A 20,708-nucleotide genomic window follows, 5' to 3' on the forward strand; every position below is an offset into this window, starting at 1 on the left:
TATTGTTTATCAGCATAATGTGAAAACTTTCCTGTTTTCAGTTTGTGCTGTGTTGAGTAAGTTTCATGGTACCAGGTCTGCCAGGCTCAGTGCGATTTTTTTTCTGTGCAATCTTCCATTCTTCACTTTAGTAATTATACAATTGGGCTGTTTGGAACCAAGGAATTGTGTTGTCAGAGAAGTGGCACGCCACTGAGTCCTTCCAGTTTTCACACCTCTGGCACCATATTTAAAAGCTCAGTTACACACATTTCAGATGCTGCAAGCCAGGGAAGAATAAACCCAAAGAACTGTGACTGAAAGCCAGGAGCTGGCCTTCACAGTGTGCTGCTCAAGCCTCAACACTCAAAACATTGCCCAGTAGGAATGTTCACTTGCCATTTCACGGACAGGGATCTGGATTTCTTGGCGATGCGGTGGTGGAGAGGAAAGCAGTCCTTTTTCCAGTGAACTGTTTCAGTAGGCCATACTACCAGCCCCAATCAGCTTAGACACAAGTTGCAGTCCAGGTCAGTGCTGAGTCCTGAGTGAGAGGGAGCACTCGGCATTCAGGGAAGTTAGTGATCTTGCACTTCTACTAGGGCGCTGCCATCTTCTCTCTGCTGCATTACATTTACAGGGCCAACACTCATTCTAACTCTGACATTGCCCGTTCATCTCACCAAGTCTCATGTACTACTCATGTATCAGTACTACCTGCTCTTCTGTCGTACGTAATTTCTCTCTTCGCCTCATTTCAGGAAGAAGTGGCCCTTAAGTAGACAGAGAGGTCTAAGATCAGACGGAAAGCAGGTGGCAGACATCAAATACTATCTCTGAAACTTCTTCCTCTTGTGTGAAGTAAATCTAGATTTGGCTGGAGAAGAGTATGACTGCTCGTGGGTGTGCAGAGACCTTTTAGTGGGCAACCATATCAGTAAACTTCATTGTTGTGGGCTGTTCTCCCATTACCAACAGTGCTAATTCTTTATTAATGCGCTGAAAGGAAGGTACTGCCCCCTGAGATTGCTTTGGCAAGACTTCCCCGCACTTCGAGCAGCTCAGATTTTCACTTGGTAGCTTCTCTTTCTGGATTAGATTGCAGAGTGTAATCTGGTGAACCCATTGCTGATATGTTTCTGCAGCTGGTTGAGGAAAGAAAGCCCTAGGTCTTTGATTCTCAGAGGAATGCCACCTGATTAGCCCCTGGCAGACTAAGACCCTGTTCTCAGCCATTAATGACTTTGTTAGTCTGCGTAGACGGGTCGAAGAACATCACGTGGGTTTGTCAGGGTGGGTGTGCCGAGAGAAGCAGCACAGACGCTGCCTCTTGCAGGTTGAGTGCACCCTGAGAGGATGCACAATCATTTTGGAACAACAGGCAGACTGTGTGTGCTCTGAAACATTAAAGTTTTAAACATGGTGAAAGGAGGTTCATCTCAACCTGCTGGCTATAGGAGACACTTTGCTACACAACATTCAGAAATGATATTCTGATAGATGTACTAATAGCTACCTAACATTAGCCACATGCTGTGTTAGTGCAGTGTCTCACTAACTGCTGCTTTTTCATTAACTGTAAATATCACATGGATAACAAGACATTTATCCAGCAATCCAAAAAGTTAAAAACTGCACAGTAACAAGGTCCACATGCCTTTTTCATTAAGTAGTGTGTTCGTTGTATTAAGAATAGAATCTTAAACAATTAAATGAAGTCCAAATCAATCGTGTGGATTAATGATTTCCTTTAGTCTGGCTTTGTAATTACTCCTAAACAGTCTCTTGGAGGGCCCTCCTAGTCAATTTCCTCATTACCTTCTTCCTCAGAAGATTGCTGCTGTTGTCATCTGCATTCAGGACCCCCTCTCTCGCTTTGTCAGTTTCTGTTGTGAAGGGCACAGCGTGCCACACTGATGCAGGACACACTTTGAGCTGTACTGCAAGAACCCGTCAGAGCAATCTAAGTATCAAAACCTCATCCTAAGGAGGCCTATGGTCTGTACCACTATGGTCTGGTCAAAGCAGGGGCAGCATTTTATTTTCATTCTGTGTCAATCCAACATTTTTGTAAATTAATATGAGCCATGTTTGTAGGGGCTTTCCCTTGTTTTCCTGTAACCGTCCCTATATGGCCTGAGTATGTTGGAAGACAGTAGGAACCTGAGATTACAGCAGGCCAAGCAGCATCAGAGGAGGAGGAAAGCTGACATTTCGGGTCTCGGAATGTGGGTGCAGTCAGTAGTGCGGTCAGCACGCACCTGGAGGAAACTACTGATAGTGGAGAATCCCAGGGTTGGAGCTGATTGAATCTCCTTTTCACAGGGCACAAAGATGAAGAGCTGTGCTATGGAGAAAATGGAATCAGTATCATCCCAGTTGCATTCATTGGTTGAAGATTGGGAAATGCCACACAGTTCTCCAGCTGCTTCTTGAAGCAAGCTGCTGATATAAAAATTGAGGGCAGCTATGACCTTGGCAGTCACCAGGATGGGACTGCCACCAAGTCCTCCTGAGCATAAGTCCTGCTGCAGCAGACAATACAGGTCGGCGATGGTGGAATGGGACATCCTTAATTGGTGCTTGCACTGTCTTTCAGACAGTTGAGGAAAATGACTAGGCATGTAGATGCGGAATCTCATCATTCTCCCTCCACAGAGCACATTCACCTGCTGCTTCTCCCTCTGGAGACTGTGTGATAGCTGCTGGAGGGCACTGTTTTTGCTGGACTTGCCAATGATGATGTAATTGCTGTCTCCTTCAACATTGTCTTTGGGTACCAAGGTCACAGTGACTCCAGACATGGTGTTTTCCCTGTGATATCTATGAGTAGATTGTGCAGAATTTCAGAAAGATTAAGCAGTCTTATTGAAGGAACTCCTGAGCCTTCCCATCCAGACCAACAAAGCCTGATGTTAAGCCCTCATGCTGTGTGGCATAGATGCTTCCCAAGGAGGTCATTATGAAGCCTCTACAAGGAGCTGTGAGGTATGTGACCATATCTAATTGCTTGTTGTAGTACAGTGAGTGAGTTAGTAAAGAGAATCATAATACAGTATCTCAAAGACTTTCATGCTTAGAATAGAATAGAATTCTGCCTAAGCCAATGTCTCTTTCTTTGCCCTGAAAGTACATTTCTGATGGGATGTGGCATCACTGGCTAGACCAGCATTTATTGCCCATCCCTAACTGCCCTAGAAAAGGTGGTGTGATGAGCTGCCTTCTTGAACTGCTGTATTCTTTGGTGTTTAGGGACACCCACAGTGTTAGGAAGGCAGTTACAGGAGTTTGACCCAGTGACAGTGAAGGAATGGCAATACAGTTCCAATTCACAATAGAGTGTGTCTTGGAGAGATACTTGCAGGTGATGGTCTTCCTATGCATCTATTCCCCTTGTCCTTCTAGATGTTAGAGGTCACAGATTTGAAAGGTCCTGTTGGAGAAGCTGTGGTGAATTATAGAATCGTACAGCACGGAAACAGTCCTGTCGATCTGGTCAGTCCATGCCAAACATAATCCCAAACTAAACATATGCACCAGTCTGCTCATGGCCAATATCCCTCCAAACCTTCCCTATTCATATACCATCCAAATGTCTTTTAAACATTGTAATTATACCCGCATCTGCTACTTCATCAGGAAGTTCATTCCACACGTGAACCACGCTCTATATGAAAGAAATTTGCCTCTCATGTCTTTTCTTAAATCTCTCTCCTCTCACCTTAAAACTGTGCCCCCTAGTCTTGAAATCCCTCATCCTAGGGAAAAGACAACTACCATCAACTCTATCTACACCTCTCATTATTTTATAAACTTCTATCAGGTCACCTTTCAACCTCCAATGCTCCAGTGAAAACAGTCCCGGCCTATCAGGCCTTTCCTAATAACTCAAAACTTCTGTACCCGGCAACATCCTGGTAAATGTCTTCTGAACCCACTCCAGCTTGATAATATACTTCCTATAGCTAGGCGACCAGAACTGAATACGGTAATCCAGAAGAGGCCTCATCAATGTGCTGTACAAACTTAATATAACGTCCCAACACCTATTCTCAAAGGACTGAGCAATGAAGGCAAGCATACCAAACGCCTTTTTAACCATCCTGTCTATATGTGATGGAAACTTTAATGAATTATTTACCTGCATTCCTAGGTCCCTCTGTTCTACAACACTGCCCAAGGCCCTACCATTAAGTGTATAAGCCCTACCCTTGTTTATTATAGCAAAATCCAATACCTTGCATTTATCCAAATTGAACTCCATTTGTCATTTTTCAGCCCATTGACCCATTTGATCAAGATCCCTTTGTAGACAGTGAAGAAGGTTTTCTAAGATTACAATGCCACCAATTTTGGTGTCGTCCGCAAACGTACTAACCATGCCTTCTATATTCTCATCCAAATCATTTATATAAATGACAAACAAAAGAGGACCCAGAACTGATCCCTGTGTAACACCGCTGGTCATAGGCCTTCAGTCCGAAAAGCAACCCTCCACCATTACTATCAGTCTCCTGCCTTTAAGCCAATTATGTATCCAATTAGCAAGCTCACCCTGAATCCCATGTGACCTAACTTTACTAATTAGTCTACCATGCAGAACCTTGTCAAAGGCTTTACTAAAATCCAAGTAAACAATGTCTACTGCTCTAATGCGATCAACCTTTTGGGTAACTTCCTCAAAAAACTCAATCAAGTTTGTGAGACAAAATTTTCCTCACACAAAACCATGCTGACCTAATCAATTTTTGTCTCTCCACATGTCCATAAATCCTATCTTTTATAATCACCTCCAACAATCTACCCACAACCGAAGTCAGACTCGCAGGTCTATAGTTCCCCGGTTTCTCCTTAGAACCTTCCTTAAACAAAGGTACAACATTAGCCACTCTCCAGTCATCAGGCGCCCTGTTGTTATAGATGATGCAAATATTTCTGCAAGGGGGCTCATAATTTCCCCCCTTACTTACCACAAGATGCTCGGATAGTTTAAATCAGGTCCCAGAGATTTATCCACCTTTATATTCTCTAAGACTTCCCAAACTTCCTCTTCTGTAATGTGAACTGTTTTTAAACCATCAAAATTTATTTGTCTGCATTCTCTTGACTCCATTTCTTTCTCCACAATAATAACTGACGTGAAATTTTCATTTAGTATCTCTCCCATCTCCTGGGGTTCAACACAAAGAAGACCTCCTTGATCTTTAAGAGGCCCAACCCTCTTTCCAGTTGCCCTCTTGCTCTTAATTTATGTGTAGGATCTGTTTGGATTATCCTTAACCTTATCTGCCAACGCTATCTCATATCCCCTGTTTTCCTTCCTGATTTCTCTCTTAAGAATGGCCCAACACTCGTTATATTGATTAAGAGATTCAATTAAACCAAGTTGTCTATATCTTTAAAAAAATTCTCTTTTTATTCTTGATTATAACCTCAATATTTTTATTCTTCTATTGTTCCTTAATCTTACCAGCCATACCCTTCACGCTAACAGGAACAAAATACCTCTGAACTCTTGTCATCATTATTGAACGCCTTCCACCTGTCAGACATGCTTTTACCTGTGAACAGTCTACTCCAATCAACATTTGAAAGTCAGTGTCTCATATTTTAAAATTTGTCTTTTGGGGAGTAAACCAGAAATTACTACTTTTGAGGTTTTATTTTTTAATCTTCTATCTGACCTCTTAAATTTACTCCCTTCTGCTTTGATCTTTTCCCTAAAAGTGTCATTCCTACCGATGTGTAGAATAATTTCTGGCTTCTCAATCTCACTTTTAACAATATTCTTGAAACATGTAGAAACATCCTTAATTCTAGCACCAGGAAAGCAACAAACCATCCTAAATTTACACACACTGCCACAGAATCACCTGTCTGTGCCCCTGACAGCAGAGTCCCCATAACAATATTTATATTAAATCTTGTCAAACGCTTCCCAAGATAAGAATCGTTCCAAGTGTCCAATAACTAACTGGCTCTTCCATTATCCTTGGAGAGACTGTCCCCTTCAACTGTTCCAAAAACTGAATATCTAGTTGATAGAGGAATAGCCACCAGAGACTTTTGAACTATCTTCTTACCTTTCCTACAGCTACCCATCTATCTGACTGATCCTGCTGGATAATAATTTTTCTAAATCTACTAGCCATCTCACTCTGTACCTTTATCTATGGCCTTAATAACATTTATCCTATATTCTAGATAGCACATTACTCGTGTTGAAATTGGTGGATGGGTCCAATCTCAAGTGGATTGCTTTGTTCTTGATTGTTTCCCTAAACACTGCTCATGATAGCTTTATAGATGGTGGACAGCTAATGAGAAGATAGGAGGTGGTTTACTTGCCGCAAAGTTGATTTGCAGTTGTGAACACAATATTTATATAGCTGGTCCAGTTCAGTTTCTGGCCAATGGTAACTCCCAAGATACTTATTGTGGAGGATTCAATGATGATGCCAAGCAGCGATGGTTAAAATGTCTCTTGTTTAAGTTGGTTATTTCCTGCCACTTGTGTGACTCATGAGCATGTATACTGTTTTTGATTCTTTTGTGGAATTATGGTAATGCTTCCACTTTCCTCGCATGGGCATTAGTACTTTTTTAAAAAGGTTAAAGTTATGTTAATCTAGTTTATAAATTTGAAATGCTAAGTAAAAAAGTGCACATTATTCCAATCTCCGTGTGTTTGCATCTATTTAGATGAAGATATCAATGGAAGAGTTCAGAAGTTTGGCAACACGCTACCATGACCTTTATCAGTCATCCTTTGATGCTGACTCTGCTACCTTGAGAAATGTTGAGCTGTATCCTTTTCTGCTGAGCTGTAAATTGCTGTTTTGAACATAAGTTGTGGTAACAAAAAAGTATGTGGAGGCAGAAAACCAAAGAACTCTCAGTTGTGTATATATTACCAGTCTCAGCATGTAAATGGTTTGTGTTTTACTTCATTAGCAATTGCAAATGCATACTGAATTGTTTTGAGTTGCACAGAAGCGTGCAAATGTCCTTCTCTTTCATCATTCATCATTCCTAAAATTCATAGGAACAGGAGTAGGCCATTCAACCCATTAAGCTGGCTGATTGAACACTTCAATGCCTTTTACCCACTCGACCCTCATGACCCTTCACACCATTGGTGATCAAAAATTTATCAAACTGTACTTTAAATATACTTTCACTAAGTTTCCACAGCTTTCGGGGTATAGAATTCCAAACATTCACCATCTTCTGAATAAAAATAATTCTCCTCATCTCAGTCCCATTTGGCACCCCACTTAGTTGTAAATTGTGCCCCAGTACTAGATTCTACAGTCAGGAGAAACATCTTTATTGTATATACTCTGTCTATTCCTTTAAGTTCCGTAGGTTTCAAAGAGATCACCTCTCATTCTTTGAAACTTCAAAATAATACAGGCCCAGTTCGCCTGATCTCTCTTCATTGGGCAGATTTCCTGTCCCAGGAGCAAGTCTGGTGACCCTTAGTTGCACTCTTTCTGTGGCAGTAATATCTTTCCTAAGATAAGAAGACCACAACTTGACAAGTTTTGATTTTGCACATGGGTAAATTTGATCCTGCCTCCAGAGGACAGAGTGTTGGTGTATTTTGTTCTATACTGCATTGACATGAGCATTGGGAGTTAGTGACTGGGAAGCAGGGGATTAATTTTATAGCATCAGATTGGCCAATCTTAAATATTCTGCTTGACATTTAAAGGGCAAGAAGTGGCATACATAAATAGTGATCAAATGATGCCACCAGGTTTGTGTCTGTCCTAAAGTTACAAGTTGCCATTACGATTTCAGTGCAGAGGTAGAATAAATGATACATTTCAATAATTTAAGTTTGGAGGGATTACTTATGTTACAAAAGCTGGTCACCATTTTTACTGACTAATAATGTACACAATTGAGAACAAGGTGGTGCAGGTTAAATGACTAAATTGGTTGCTAAACACTGTGGCCTTAACTTTATTCATAGACAACAACAAAGTTGCCTACTGATTTCCCACTCTATTGAAGCTCTAATCCTAGATCCAGATTCTGCTAGGTAATGGTATGCCTTTTATTGTGTGACAGTTCTACGAAATAGTGGTATACCCTGAAATATCTTTGACAGGAACTTGTTATAGAGAAAGAAGTGGCATGTGCAGTGGGTGAGAAACCTCATTTCCACTTCAATTTTGAATTCAACTGGACTGATGGGATGATTTATTTTGTTCTGCTAGTTAAAATGGACTTGATGAAGCACTTTGTCAGATTCCTTCCTGGGCCTACTACTTTGCATCAATTTCCATATAAATTTGGCATGCATTGACTGAGGTTGCCAGTCTAATTCAAGCTGCATGGACAACAGATGCACGAGTAGGTGATGTTTTAAGGTTGGAGTTGAGGCTTATTTTTGGTGCAGAATTGAAATACTGTTACTCCACAGATGGCTGTGTTGCATATAACTTGACATCATTTAAAAGTAGTGCAGAAATGTACCAGAAGGGTCTCTATCAACATTCTCCGCAGCAAATCTTGTCAGGGCGTCAAACATCATGCCGAGAGCTCAGTAGATTTAACAGCCCTGCTTGCACGCCACTCCAGTGCTGCAAGCTAAATATATCACGATCAAAAAATTGTAAAAAATTCAATGACTGATACACAGAAGTTTGAAACTTAATGGAATTCTACAGTTCACCTCTTCAGTGATCTCTTGGGAACCTCAGTTTAATATTGATCTTTTGATTAGGATGAATGAATTATTACATTACCAACTGTGTAAGATATTGATGTTGACTCTTGTAAGGGCTGCTTATTATGTTGTCTTCTTTGTGATATTATTGGCTAGAGTGTAAAATTAATTTTCAGAGTTACAGAAGCCATGTGTAGCTGCAAAATTAGCTATAATATATCAGTAATAACCTGCTCCCACAAAGCACAGGCTCAACAGCCTCTCCCTGATCTTCAGTGGCACCAGCATGATTCATTTCCACCATTAACCATTGACTCTATACAGGCTGGGCCAGGCATATCAATATTCTGTCTACAGTATTAGAATAGATACTGAGTGGTTTTGGACGTGTGGGACATTTCATGATCCCTCAATGTCTTTACAGTAAATCTTGACTTAAAGTTGTCTTTACAATCTGAAAATTGTAGCTTTTACTAAAACAGCTTTAAGTATATCATCGGGTCCCTTCTGAATCAATGTTAAAGCCATTGAGAACATGCCTCACCCTGAAAAATCACGTTTGGTGTAGTATTTCAGATTCTAAGTGTGCAGCAGCATGCACTCCTGACTGAATTAACCTACAAATTAAAATACATTGCTAAATATAAAAGAAATACAACATGTAATTAAGATGCTCTCACTGGGTAGGTGAAGTCAGATAGACTAGGCTGCATCTAGCAGCTGAAGTTAATTGGTGCAGGTTATCAGCTGAAGTCCTAGGGCTACCTGTACAGACTAGTTTCTGTCATTAGATGGAGCCCAGGATTTCAGTCAAGTTCAAAACAGATTCAGTGCAGTGCTAACAATTAAAAGAAGAAGCCCGTGGCCAAAGGTCAATGTTAAGCAGGGACTTGCTGTACATAATCGTCATGTGTAATGGAATACTCACTATAAGCAAGATGGATGTAGCCATAATATCACTTGAAGTTCAACACCATTTAAAGCAGAGCAGTTTACTTCATTGATGTCCCTGACACTCAATACATTTTGTATCTTATTACCAGAACACTTTGACTGCAATATGTAAAATCCATCCACACTGCAGCAACTTAACAAGCTTTGAAAACATTCTAGCCTCTATCTCTTCCATCAAGGACAAGAGCAACAGAGTCATGAGCATACTATTTGATTTATTACAGAAGTTTAAGGAGAAGGGCCACCACCAACTTTCTGGTATCTGGGAATGGCACGAAATATGGCTTTCCTATTTTGCTCACATCCTAGGAATAAAATTGTAAAACAGATTACAAATCCAGAATTATTTTTCAGTCATTGTATTCTGACAGATGATAAACTTGTGCACTTTCTGTGCAAACAGAGCTTCCGTAGTGCTCAGGGAGCTGGTTCCAAATTCTACCCGGTATTAGAGTTTGCTGATCTGATGTGGATATCTTGCACAGTTGTAATCATAACATTTGAGCCTTCCTTGGATTATTCTGTTCCAGACCATCCTAATTCACTGCCTGCTATGTAAATGTGTGAATCTCAGAAATTTGATTATACTTAATGTTGTAATATGTTACCTATTGAACCTTTTTGATTTGTTTGCACAGTGGTTTATTTCATATTTTTCATGTGGCATGCCTGGAAACACCAGTAATAATGCTGTGAATTATTTCCTAAGTAGCAGAGGTACAATCCCACTCTTAACTAAAACTTACTTTTCTAGTAACCATTAAAAAATGTAATCTCCTCTGTATCAGAGTATCTTCTATACCAGACACACTGGGACTAATTCATGGAGATGAAGAGTTTTTTTTTGGTCAGGGTCATTTGTGGGCTTTTGTTCAACCAGTATTTCCAATGAGTGAGCTATTAAATATTTGTGATGCTCTGTGACAAAATAAATTTATTTCATGAAATTTTCAATGAGACTGCTTTGCACTAAATGAAATATAATGTCTCTGTTTTTCTGTTCTCTTACCTCCCTCTCTTTCTGTAAACACACCCCTATCCCTCTCAGTTCTGGGGGGTGGTGTGAGGGTGATACGCATTTGGAATCCTAATTCCATATAAGTATTAATTTCTTGATCAAAAATACAAAATTGTGGCAATTTATACATTTTTGCTATCTATATGTAAGGCAGACCAATATTTGATGATTTCTGTTGGGAGCCAATGCTACTGAATGCTTTAGGTTATCCTCAGAGTTGTTTTTAATTTATAATATATCCTTTTTTAACTGGTGCACAAAGCACCTGATCTAGTTGATGCATTGACCCTAGCCATCGTAAATCTATTTAGATCATGAAGCTAGTTGCGTAGAGCGAATACAGAACAACGGTGAGAGTGCTGCTTTGTCAACCTTGGACTGCATAATTCTGTCACTCTCCTGTGCTCCACATAGAATTGATGGGAATGGCTATAATTTTATCATATGCATTGAAAGAAATATAGTGGATAAACTAAAGGGTATAATATTTATAAACTGACATGGCTTATATGTAAATGTATTATTGCTCAAAAGCTTATAAGATGATTTGTTTTAATTGATTCTCCTGCAGTTTCCAAGAATATAGTTGTAGTGGGAATGTGTATGCAGAGAGCGAGTATGAAAGAAGCATGCTGTCTGTGTTTGCTCAGGTCCTTGAGGATGTTGAGGCCCTCAACAGAAAATATCCTCCAGTTTCCTACTTGGTAAGTAACATAGGTTGCAACTGGTTTGATAATAAATGATGGCAGTTTTGTGCCTTTAAATATCTTTGTTCTGTGAAAAGTTGTTCAGCTCCTCAAATAATTCAAAATGTTTCATTTCTCTATTTGTTATTGCCCTTCCTCTTTCCCCAGACATAGAAAATATTTTCTCAGCATCTACCCTATCCAGCCCCTTAGTTTTATGCTTCAGTTGGATCACCTTTTCTCCTAAATGTCACAGAATGTAGGCTTACTTTACTTAATCTTTCCTCATTGGACATTCCCTGATCCAGAAATCCAATCCCTTTCCTCTTTGGCAAGTATGTCCTTTCTTTGGGAAAGAGACCAAAACTGCACACAGTATTCCAGGTGTAGCTGCACCATGCCCTGTATAATTGAAGTAAGAGTTATTTGTTCCTCTTTCTAATTGTTTGTTGTATGTACATGAATTACACAAAGTTAACATGTCATTAGATAATGTCATGACATTAGATTCCTCTAAATGCAAACATTTCTGAATCTCTCACCTTCAAAAACATTTTTTTCTCATTTTTCTTGCAAAAGTGAAATAACTTCATATTGCATCTGCCTACTCTGTCTATATATATTTGCAACCTCTTTGTATACTTGTCACAGCTTGATTTCCCATCTAGCTTTGTATCATGTTACTTCAGATACTTAAAAATGAATATTATTTCTTTCTCTATTGCGACCACTGTGTAACCTATTTTTCTGGTGTCTTGGTTCATTATGTTCATAGGTATTTTTAATTCTCTTTGCTAAAATATCAATAATAAGACCATTTATTTAACCAAATAAAGGATTGCTGTAATTTTTTGTTTAATATTAAAATAATTGACTTCAGGAAAAAGAAATTTAAAATTATTTTGAGAGTTTTGAAATTTTCACAGTAAACCATTGCCAAAACAGCCTAGATTTAACTTCATTACTAAAGCTACATACATAATAATTGATCTTTTCATTTTGTACATAGTCATCCAAGTTCAGTCTTCAACTCAACTGGAATTTCGGATGCAGATAAATAATTGGATGTAGGTTAGGGTGAGCTGAGCTGGGGGTGGGAGCAAGAAGGAGTTCTCAGCAGGTAAAGAATCGTGGAAAACTCGTCAAAACATTGGGGATCTAATTATATGTTCAATTTTGTTTTCAAATGCCATACAAGTAATTATGTAGGTCAATAACCTTGTTTCATTATCTACGTATGTACTATAACAGTTACAAACCTGTACAATTAATGTCATGTCCAGTGCTTATTCTACTGCCGGTCAACTGTTTATTGATCTTTTCTTATAATTTGATTCTAGCACACCATGTGCCTTTGTCGAGCTATTATTTCCTTGCTGAAGGTCCCCTTATCATTTCAGAGATATTTCTTCCAAAAGCTTCAGTCCACCAGCATCAAGGTATGTCTTTAAAAATCTGTCTGATTTTGATGTTCTTGGATTTTGCAATAGCATAATTCATTTTTCATTAATTTTTAAACCTTTTACATAAAAGCCAAAGTTAACTTGGACTTCAGTTTAGAAAGCTTTGCTTCCCTCATTCTTTATCTCTATCAATGCCTACCCAGTTTCCATGCTGCCACTGAATTTCATCCATTACTTTATTGACCAGTCCAATGTCTTATCAGTATCCTCTTAACATAACCGTTGGTTTTCAAGACTGCTTTAGTAAAACTTGCAAATTTGGACTTCGCTCCATTTGAGCTTGCAGGCAAGTCATTGATGTTTGCAATGAACATAAGCAGTCCCAATCAATACTGTGGGATGCCTCTTCAACACTCTGAGATTTTTGTCTTTGATGGGATGTTGGCATTGCTAGCTAGATGAGCATTTGTTGCACATCCCTAATTGCCTTCAAGAAAGTGATGGTGAGTTGCTTTCCTGAACTGATGCAGCCCTTGGGATGTAGGGACACTCACAGTGTAATTAAGAAGGAAGTTCCCGGATTTTTACCCAGTGACAGTGTTGGAGCAGGTGATACGCTGTGTAACTTGGAAAGTAACTTGCAAATGCTAGTGTTCCCATGTATCTACTGCCCTTGTCCTTCTAGGTGGTGGAAATTGGAGGTTTGGAAGGTGCTAATAAAGGATGCTTAGAGAGTTGCTACAGTGCATCTTTGCATGTGGCACATTGTTATCCCCGCACTGGTGATGAAGTGAGTGAATGTTGAATTAATTATATAGGGTGACAGTCAAGCGCTTTGTCTTGGATGGTGTTGCACTTTTGTGTTGTTGGAACCATGTTTATCTAGGGAAGTGGAGAGTATTGCATTGTACTCCTGACTTGTGCTTTGTAGATGGTGGACAGATTTTAGGGAGATGGGAGGTGCAATCTAGAATTCCTAGCTTCTGATATGGTCTTGTAACTGTAGTATTTCAATGGCTGGCCCAATTCATTTTCTGATTAATGGTAAGCACTCTACCCCAGTTGTTGATAATATGGGTTTCAGCACTGCTAATACCAAGGTGCAATGGTCCCATTCTCTATCGTTGGATGTGATGAGACACCAATATTACATCTTTTATCAGCCCAAGCCTGAATGTTGTCCAGGTTTTGCTGCAAATGGAAATGGACCGCTTCAATGTCTAAGGAGTTGCGAATGGTTCTGATCATTGTGCAATCATTAGTGAAATGCCCATTCTGATTTCATGAAGGGGGAAAAGTTATCAATGAAACAGTTGAAGACCGTTGGGTCGAGGACAGTGCCCTGAGGAGCTCTCTCAGAAATGCCCTGACACCAACAACCACAATCATCTTTCATTGTGCTAGCTATGACTGCAATCGATGAAAAGTTTATCCTTTTGATGCTCATTGGTTTTGCCAGAGGTACTTGATGGCACATTTGGCCAAATGTTGCCTTGATGTCAAAGATAGTCATTCTCCCTCACCTTGTCCTGGCCTCAGCCCTTCCAACATTCTAACCAGTTTTACTCCAATTTCCTACCCTTACCCTAATTCTGTGCCTCTTAATTTTCCTAGTGGACTCTTTTGGTGTAGTTCATCAAAAACCTTCTGAGAGTTGATGTACACCACATCAACTGCATTTGTCCCATCACCATCATAATGTCTTCAAAGAATTGTGTCAGTCTGATCATACACCGTTTTCCTTTCTGAAATCGTAATTTGCTGCTCCTGATTATATTGGTTTCTTTTAGACATTTCACCTTTAATTAAAGGTTCCACATTTTCCCTACCATAGATATTAAACTGACTCAACTGTGCCCAATTGCAGCAGTCCTTATTGCTGAGATGAACAAAACAGCCCCTTCGTTCTGTACAGTATGCGCTCTCCATAACTTACCTGAAATGCATTCCCTTATGAGTACAGGACTTATGTTAGCTGCTGTTCAGATTGCTGGTTGACACCGCATTCTATAGAACTATTAATTAACATTTCTGTTATGCAGGAGCTACCCTCTGAATAAGCTAACAATCATCACTTTAGCAACCTCTCAGCTAACTGAAATAAGAAAAGTTGATACTAGTGTTTAATGAATTTACATTTTCTTTAGGGTATTGACAATTAATTTTCTGTAATACTTTCGCAGTTGGCACTATCACCCTCCCCTCGCACTCCAACTGAGCCAATCACTGTACAGAATAACCAGCAACTGGCCCTGAAAGTAGAAGGTGTTATCCAGCACGGCTCAAAGCCTGGATTCTTTCGGAAAATTCAGGCAGTTTGCCTAAATGTTTCATCTTCACTGCAGACCAAGGGAGTACAGGATTATAAGGTAACTTCCTCCGTATAGTTTAAGAAGCGTTTTTATCCTCAACAGTATTGATAACCTAATATGTAACTGAGTTGTTAAAAATGAATGTTGATGCATGTTTGCAAGAACACGTTTGTAATTGTGATTTCTAACTCATCTGTTGTACTTGTACATTGTTAGGGTTAGCATGAAGGTGTCTGAGAATAGAATATCAGCCTAGTTTTCAATCTGCAATAATAACGAGTGCATTGTTTGGTAGTATGTTATATTGCCTCGGGCACAATTTGACACCTTATTTAATGTCTTCATGTGCACCCTTAATCTGGTCTTTAAGTTTTAATGTCTTTATGAAAGTGTAAATGTAATTAATTCAAGGTAAAACACAAGCTATTACTATACAATGCAGCTGTATATTGATGTCTTTGTCCATTTGTCACTTGATATTGTCATTTGATAGATTGCTAACAATGTTCATTGCTTGGATTTTTTTTCAATAGTGGATGGATTAAGTTGTGACTTCAGTAGAATTGAGCTTTATAATGCTGACAAATGTGCATGAGTTTAAATTTCTCATGTCCATTTCTCAGGTACTGCCAGAGAATATGACGAATGAAATGGAGCAGCGGGTGGAGCCCCATAATGACTATTTCAGCACTCAGTTCCTGTTGTGTTTTGTTGCACTTGGAAACCACAGTGTTACTGTTGAAGCATCTGTTATTGATTCTAATGGCATCATTTGGAAAACAGGACCCAAAACTACTATTGCTATCAAATCCATGGAGGATCCATTCTCTCAGCAGTTACGCCTGCAGCAGCAACAACAGCAATCACAACAACAGTCACAGCTGCAAAGGAATGCACTCTGCAGATTTTAATGATGAATCACTTCAACTTGGGAAATATGCTTTGTGAATATTTTGTAAGGTTTTTGGACTTGTATTTCTTAAATATCACATGACCAGCATAACACTGGGTGAAGAATATTAGGGATGTAATTTTTCCTTCGAATTCCCTAATCTTGTATTAAACAGTTTGTACTCCGGATTAATGTGTTGTATTTTGCAATCTTTAAGTTTCTTCACCGGCCCTTTCTGCCTTGTCCATCATAATATGAGCCAAAACTACTCCTGTCACTTCCAGTGCTGCTCTTTGGATCAGTGGCTAGATTGCACACTTTATTGTTCTCAACTCCCTACTTTATAAGAGTATACAGTGATTTAACTGGTTCTGTCAGAGTTGAGATTCTTAGTAAATCAGTTTTATTCTGCCTTCCAGAATCTACCTTGGAACATATTTTAACTTATGTTTGTGATAAATTCTTTATCCATTGATGTTGATTTTGGAAGGTTTGTGAACTTGGATCAAGCAATGACTGAGTTATGTGTCAATCATTGCAACAACATAAAATTTGGATCAACAAAATTAATGAATGAGGCAAACCCAACAATTATTAAAAGAGCCTTTGCTTCTTATTCCTTAATTCTCTAAACCAGCAAAGATATATCAGTCTGTCTTGAAGATTTCAATTGATTGAGCATCCCACTGAGCCTTTTGGAGAATGTCCCAGATATCCACTGCACTTTGTGTGAAAATGTGCTTCCTGATTTCACAATTATAAACTGAGTTGAAAGAGCCTGTCTCAACCAGTTCCAAGACCACTCTGGGTGCAAGTCTGATCTCACAAGTTTCACAATTTATTAAGATTGTCACAATAAGTACAAAAGAATGCTACTTAATAAGGCAATAAATTCCGTCAGTTCACTATTGAACACCAGTTTGTGACTCTCTACCTGAATGAGTGCTTGTTTTATTTTTGACTGAACTCTGACTTCTCTCCTCATTCTGCATGGCTGACTGCTAAAAATTGCTGCTGTTTAATTCTTGCCAGCCACTTCTCCTGTACATAGTTATTAATATTCCTGAGCTCTGATTGGCTTGCCAATGCATGAGCAGCTCATCTCTGGTTAGCGAGGTGATTTATGGCCAATTGGTTTCTTAAGGTGGTGGTCATCTTATTGAAACAATTTATCATCTCTTGACTGGTCCCCTAAAATGTCAAGTCACTTTGAAAGGACAATATTATCTATCTTAGCTTTTCAGAGAGATAGAAGTTGCATGCTTCAGGAAACAAACTTAGCATTGTACTGAATATGTACGCCGTAGGATGTCATAGAAGAAATCGTTATATAGTTAATTAAAGACAAATTAAAAAGGTAACAATGTACTGTTGGAAGAAACCCCTATTAAATGCACATCATAACAACTAACTATTTACGGAATTTAATTCCCAAGTAATGTTTAGGCCTGTACATAATTTAAAAGAAAATCCCTGTTTCTTTTTAAGGAACTTTATGTTAAAAAAATTAAACCAATTTAAAAAATAAAATTCTGTGGCTTCAAATATTTGTCATCCAAAATTGTCCATAACAAAGCAAGCCATAAAAGTAGATCTCCTCCACCATTGAGTTAATCTCAATCCTACAGGATTTGTGTACACAGACCCCAAATTCTGTTGCTCCTGTATAATTGTTCAATTTTAGCGTAGTCAGCATTTATTACCAAACCTGATTTCTCTCGAAGATGATGGTCAATTGTCGTGAAATTCTGCAGTCTGAATGAGTAAAGTGCTCTTATAGTATCATGCACTCAGTACGTGCTAGGATTTTGATGAACACTGGTAATTCATTTCAAAGAAAGAAAGGTGAGTATCTTGGGTGGTGGTTTATATTTTGGGAGGGCACTTGTGGCTGTTCCCATGCAGTTGTTTCCTTTGCCCTTCTAGTAAAGTCTTCAAAGAACCCTTGGCTAGTTGCTGCACGGTACATATTACACCTGTGGTGGAGGGAATAGTTGTTCAAAGGAGTGCATAGACTTCTGGTCAATTGGGTGGTTTTGTCCTGGATGATATTGAGCCTGTCTGGAATTCCACATATCCAGGTAAGTGAAAAATATCTCATTACACTTTTGACTTGTGTCAAACAGGTGATGGTGAAGCTCTGCAAATTGAGGAGGTGAGCATAGAGAAAAACAAATCTTCCTTTGAATGAGGAAGCCAGTTTTAAAGCTTTTTTTTTCTGCCATATTTCAGATTACCTGAATAGATATTTACTGCAATGTTATGTTTTTAAAAATATGTATTTGGTTTATTGTAAGTTATATAAGTGAAGAATTTCAGTTATTACAAGTTTAAGCGTTATCCATTTGTTCAGATTTTTTAAAAAAAAGTCAAAATACTAGATCACTCTTCTCCAGGCAGTTTTTATGTGAAGGCTATTTCCTGCAGTCAAGTGATGAGTAACCTAAACTATCTACAGAATTTGCATTAAACAAATAAAAATTGTAGATGAATGCCTGTACTTCTGGATCCCACAGTTGATGATAGATTGAGCACCTGAAATCTCCATCTGGATTTCTGTTACATATTTTACATTAAAAATATTTATTAAATATTATTTATCTTCACTTCCGGACTCATTTCAGTCTGTGACTTTCAGGAAATTATTGCAGTGGTTTGATATTGGAGACCTGTCTAAATTTACTTCTGCTCAACTTGATGTCCTGTGTCATGATTTTCACACATACTTTGTTAAATTTTTACTATTATAAATATATTTTATGCTTAAAGTGGACTTTGCAAAGAATGACAAGTTAGCATGGGCAGTGTGATTTTGGGTTCCACAGATTACTTAAAATGCTGTCAAATTCTCAGTAACTGAGGCTTCATGTGTCAAAAATAAAGGTTTCAGCATTTTTAAAAAATAAACTCAGAAGAGTAATAATGCATTTCTTAATTGAGTTCTCATTTTAATTCCTCAAGTCGTTAATGAACATTTTACTTGTTGGCCTTGGCCTCCGGAAAAGATTTGGACTAGGATTTAATATTTTTACCCAATTTCTGAAGCCTGAGCATGTGTTCTGTCCCTAATTTTCCAGGGAAATATCTAAAAATGGAATATTCTTATTTAACTTCTGGCAGTTTATGCTCAAATGTTTTTCAAAATTATTTTGAGAAATGTTAAAGGAGAAATGTGTTAGAAGTTTCAAACAGTTAATATTTTATATTTTAGTTTTTCTAAACAAAAATCTGAATTAGTAGCATAGACCCTGTCAGTATGTGTAGTTTCAGTTTTCTGTTTTATAGATTTTTGTGAAGTTCAATAAAATATGTGAAACATTGACTTTCCATGTAAAGTGAATTCATTTGGAGTGAGTAGCCTTTAATTGCTATCCATGATTATCATTTCTGTTCTATTCCCTGTCGGAAAAATATAAGTTTGTATTGCTGATGCTTGTGTACCATAGACTTGTTTTACTAGATGTAAGCAAACTCAGTTGAATTTTGAATGCTGCAAAGTATTACCTGCATTTTGTTGATAACTAGCATGTTTGCATTTTCTTATTTTTGAGAGAAACAGATTGTTAGATGGATACAGCAATCACAGAACACCAAATTCAGTGCCAACAATGATCTTTTAGAAAATCACAAACTATCAGTGACTTGGAATTCCTTTTACTGTGGTCCAGCCGTACATCTCTTTATTGCTTAGAGGTCCCAAAATCTGTCAGTAAATTAAACCTCGTGTTCAGCCCCTCCCTGCACCATTACCAATTGTAGAAAACATGTGTTTTGCTAAACCCCATGATACCTGTCTGCGGTAATTGTAGATCAAAGGATTTTTCACATTGCCAAGGTCCAGCAGTCGTACTGTCAAACACATGTTTCAGAGCACTTTACTAGACAAGGACCATTTCCCAATGCAACCACAGACACTTGTAATTTCAATCAAAGGGAAGGATTGTGACCAAGTGCAGCTAGCTCCATTTCCCTCCACAATGCTATTAAACCAAATACCTAGATAAATCCAATAGTGCATTTGATATATAATATATTGCCACTTGTATCACTTCACAGTGAATTTCAGAATCCTGTCCTTTATTGTATCACTGAAGTTCCAGTAAAAGGCACAAAGCAGAATTGAATTAAAAACTGGGGCGGGGGGTGGGGGTGGAATTTGTAGTGAAGTGGGAGTGTGGTAGTGTCCTACCCCTGAGCCAGGATTCCTGAGTTTAGGGCCCACTTATTCCAGTGGTATGTAATAATATGTTATTAGGTTGATTAGAATTGTTTTAAAACTGCATTTGCCTTATTAGTCATTAGAATGTGTGGCCTTGATATGTCTAATCTAATAAAAAATAATAAATCCTTTGTGTGTATAATGACAATGCAGGTCTTTTGTAATATATATTAAAATAATTCTGCATCCCCTGCTCCTATTGCAAACCTGTCCATTTTAAAGCCAATTAGAATGGAAATTGCTCATGTGAAACATGCCATATTTTAGTTGCACCCTTGCGCCAGAAAATATGTTGCATAAAATGGTATGACAAAAATATTTTAAGAATTGCAGTTCAATATCTTCAAATCTAGACTTGGGTTAATTTTCTCAATTTACTCCTGCTAAGAGAGTAAGTAATTGTGCTGATTACAAGATTAAATCCATTCAGTGGAAGCTTTCAAATAAATCTAAATGAAAGGAGCTCATGATATCTTGATATCTAGTACCAGCTGTATATTTGTTGGCATCTGCTACTTTGGTTGAGTCCTGATGTGTAAGCTTATTCAAATGCAAGAGCTACATC

The 20,708-nt window shown here is 38.4% G+C and overlaps 2 protein-coding genes across 4 annotated transcripts in view; one reads left to right on the forward strand and one right to left on the reverse strand.

Annotated features, from left to right (window-relative positions):
• Positions 1-16,837, forward strand: part of ints7 (integrator complex subunit 7) — a 132,643-nt gene extending 115,806 nt beyond the window's left edge. The window contains exons 15-20 of one of the 2 annotated variants that reach the window (XM_020530571.2): positions 6,682-6,785; positions 7,961-8,029; positions 11,203-11,335; positions 12,658-12,756; positions 14,904-15,089; positions 15,656-16,837. In XM_020530571.2, the coding sequence (XP_020386160.1) occupies positions 6,682-6,785; positions 7,961-8,029; positions 11,203-11,335; positions 12,658-12,756; positions 14,904-15,089; positions 15,656-15,943 (879 nt within the window). In that variant the 3' untranslated portion in view covers positions 15,944-16,837. Of the gene's footprint in view, positions 1-6,681; positions 6,786-7,960; positions 8,030-11,202; positions 11,336-12,326; positions 12,595-12,657; positions 12,757-14,903; positions 15,090-15,655 lie in introns of those variants that run through there. The other variant, XM_048600601.1, reaches the window with a different exon arrangement.
• nek2 (NIMA-related kinase 2) overlaps positions 1-20,708 on the reverse strand; it is a 527,130-nt gene that overhangs the window by 424,798 nt on the left and 81,624 nt on the right. The gene's annotated exons all lie outside the window — the stretch shown is intronic.

Source organism: Rhincodon typus, chromosome 9 (genome assembly GCF_021869965.1).
Source record: "Rhincodon typus isolate 14 chromosome 9, sRhiTyp1.1, whole genome shotgun sequence".
NCBI classification, from domain to species: Eukaryota; Metazoa; Chordata; class Chondrichthyes; order Orectolobiformes; family Rhincodontidae; genus Rhincodon; species Rhincodon typus.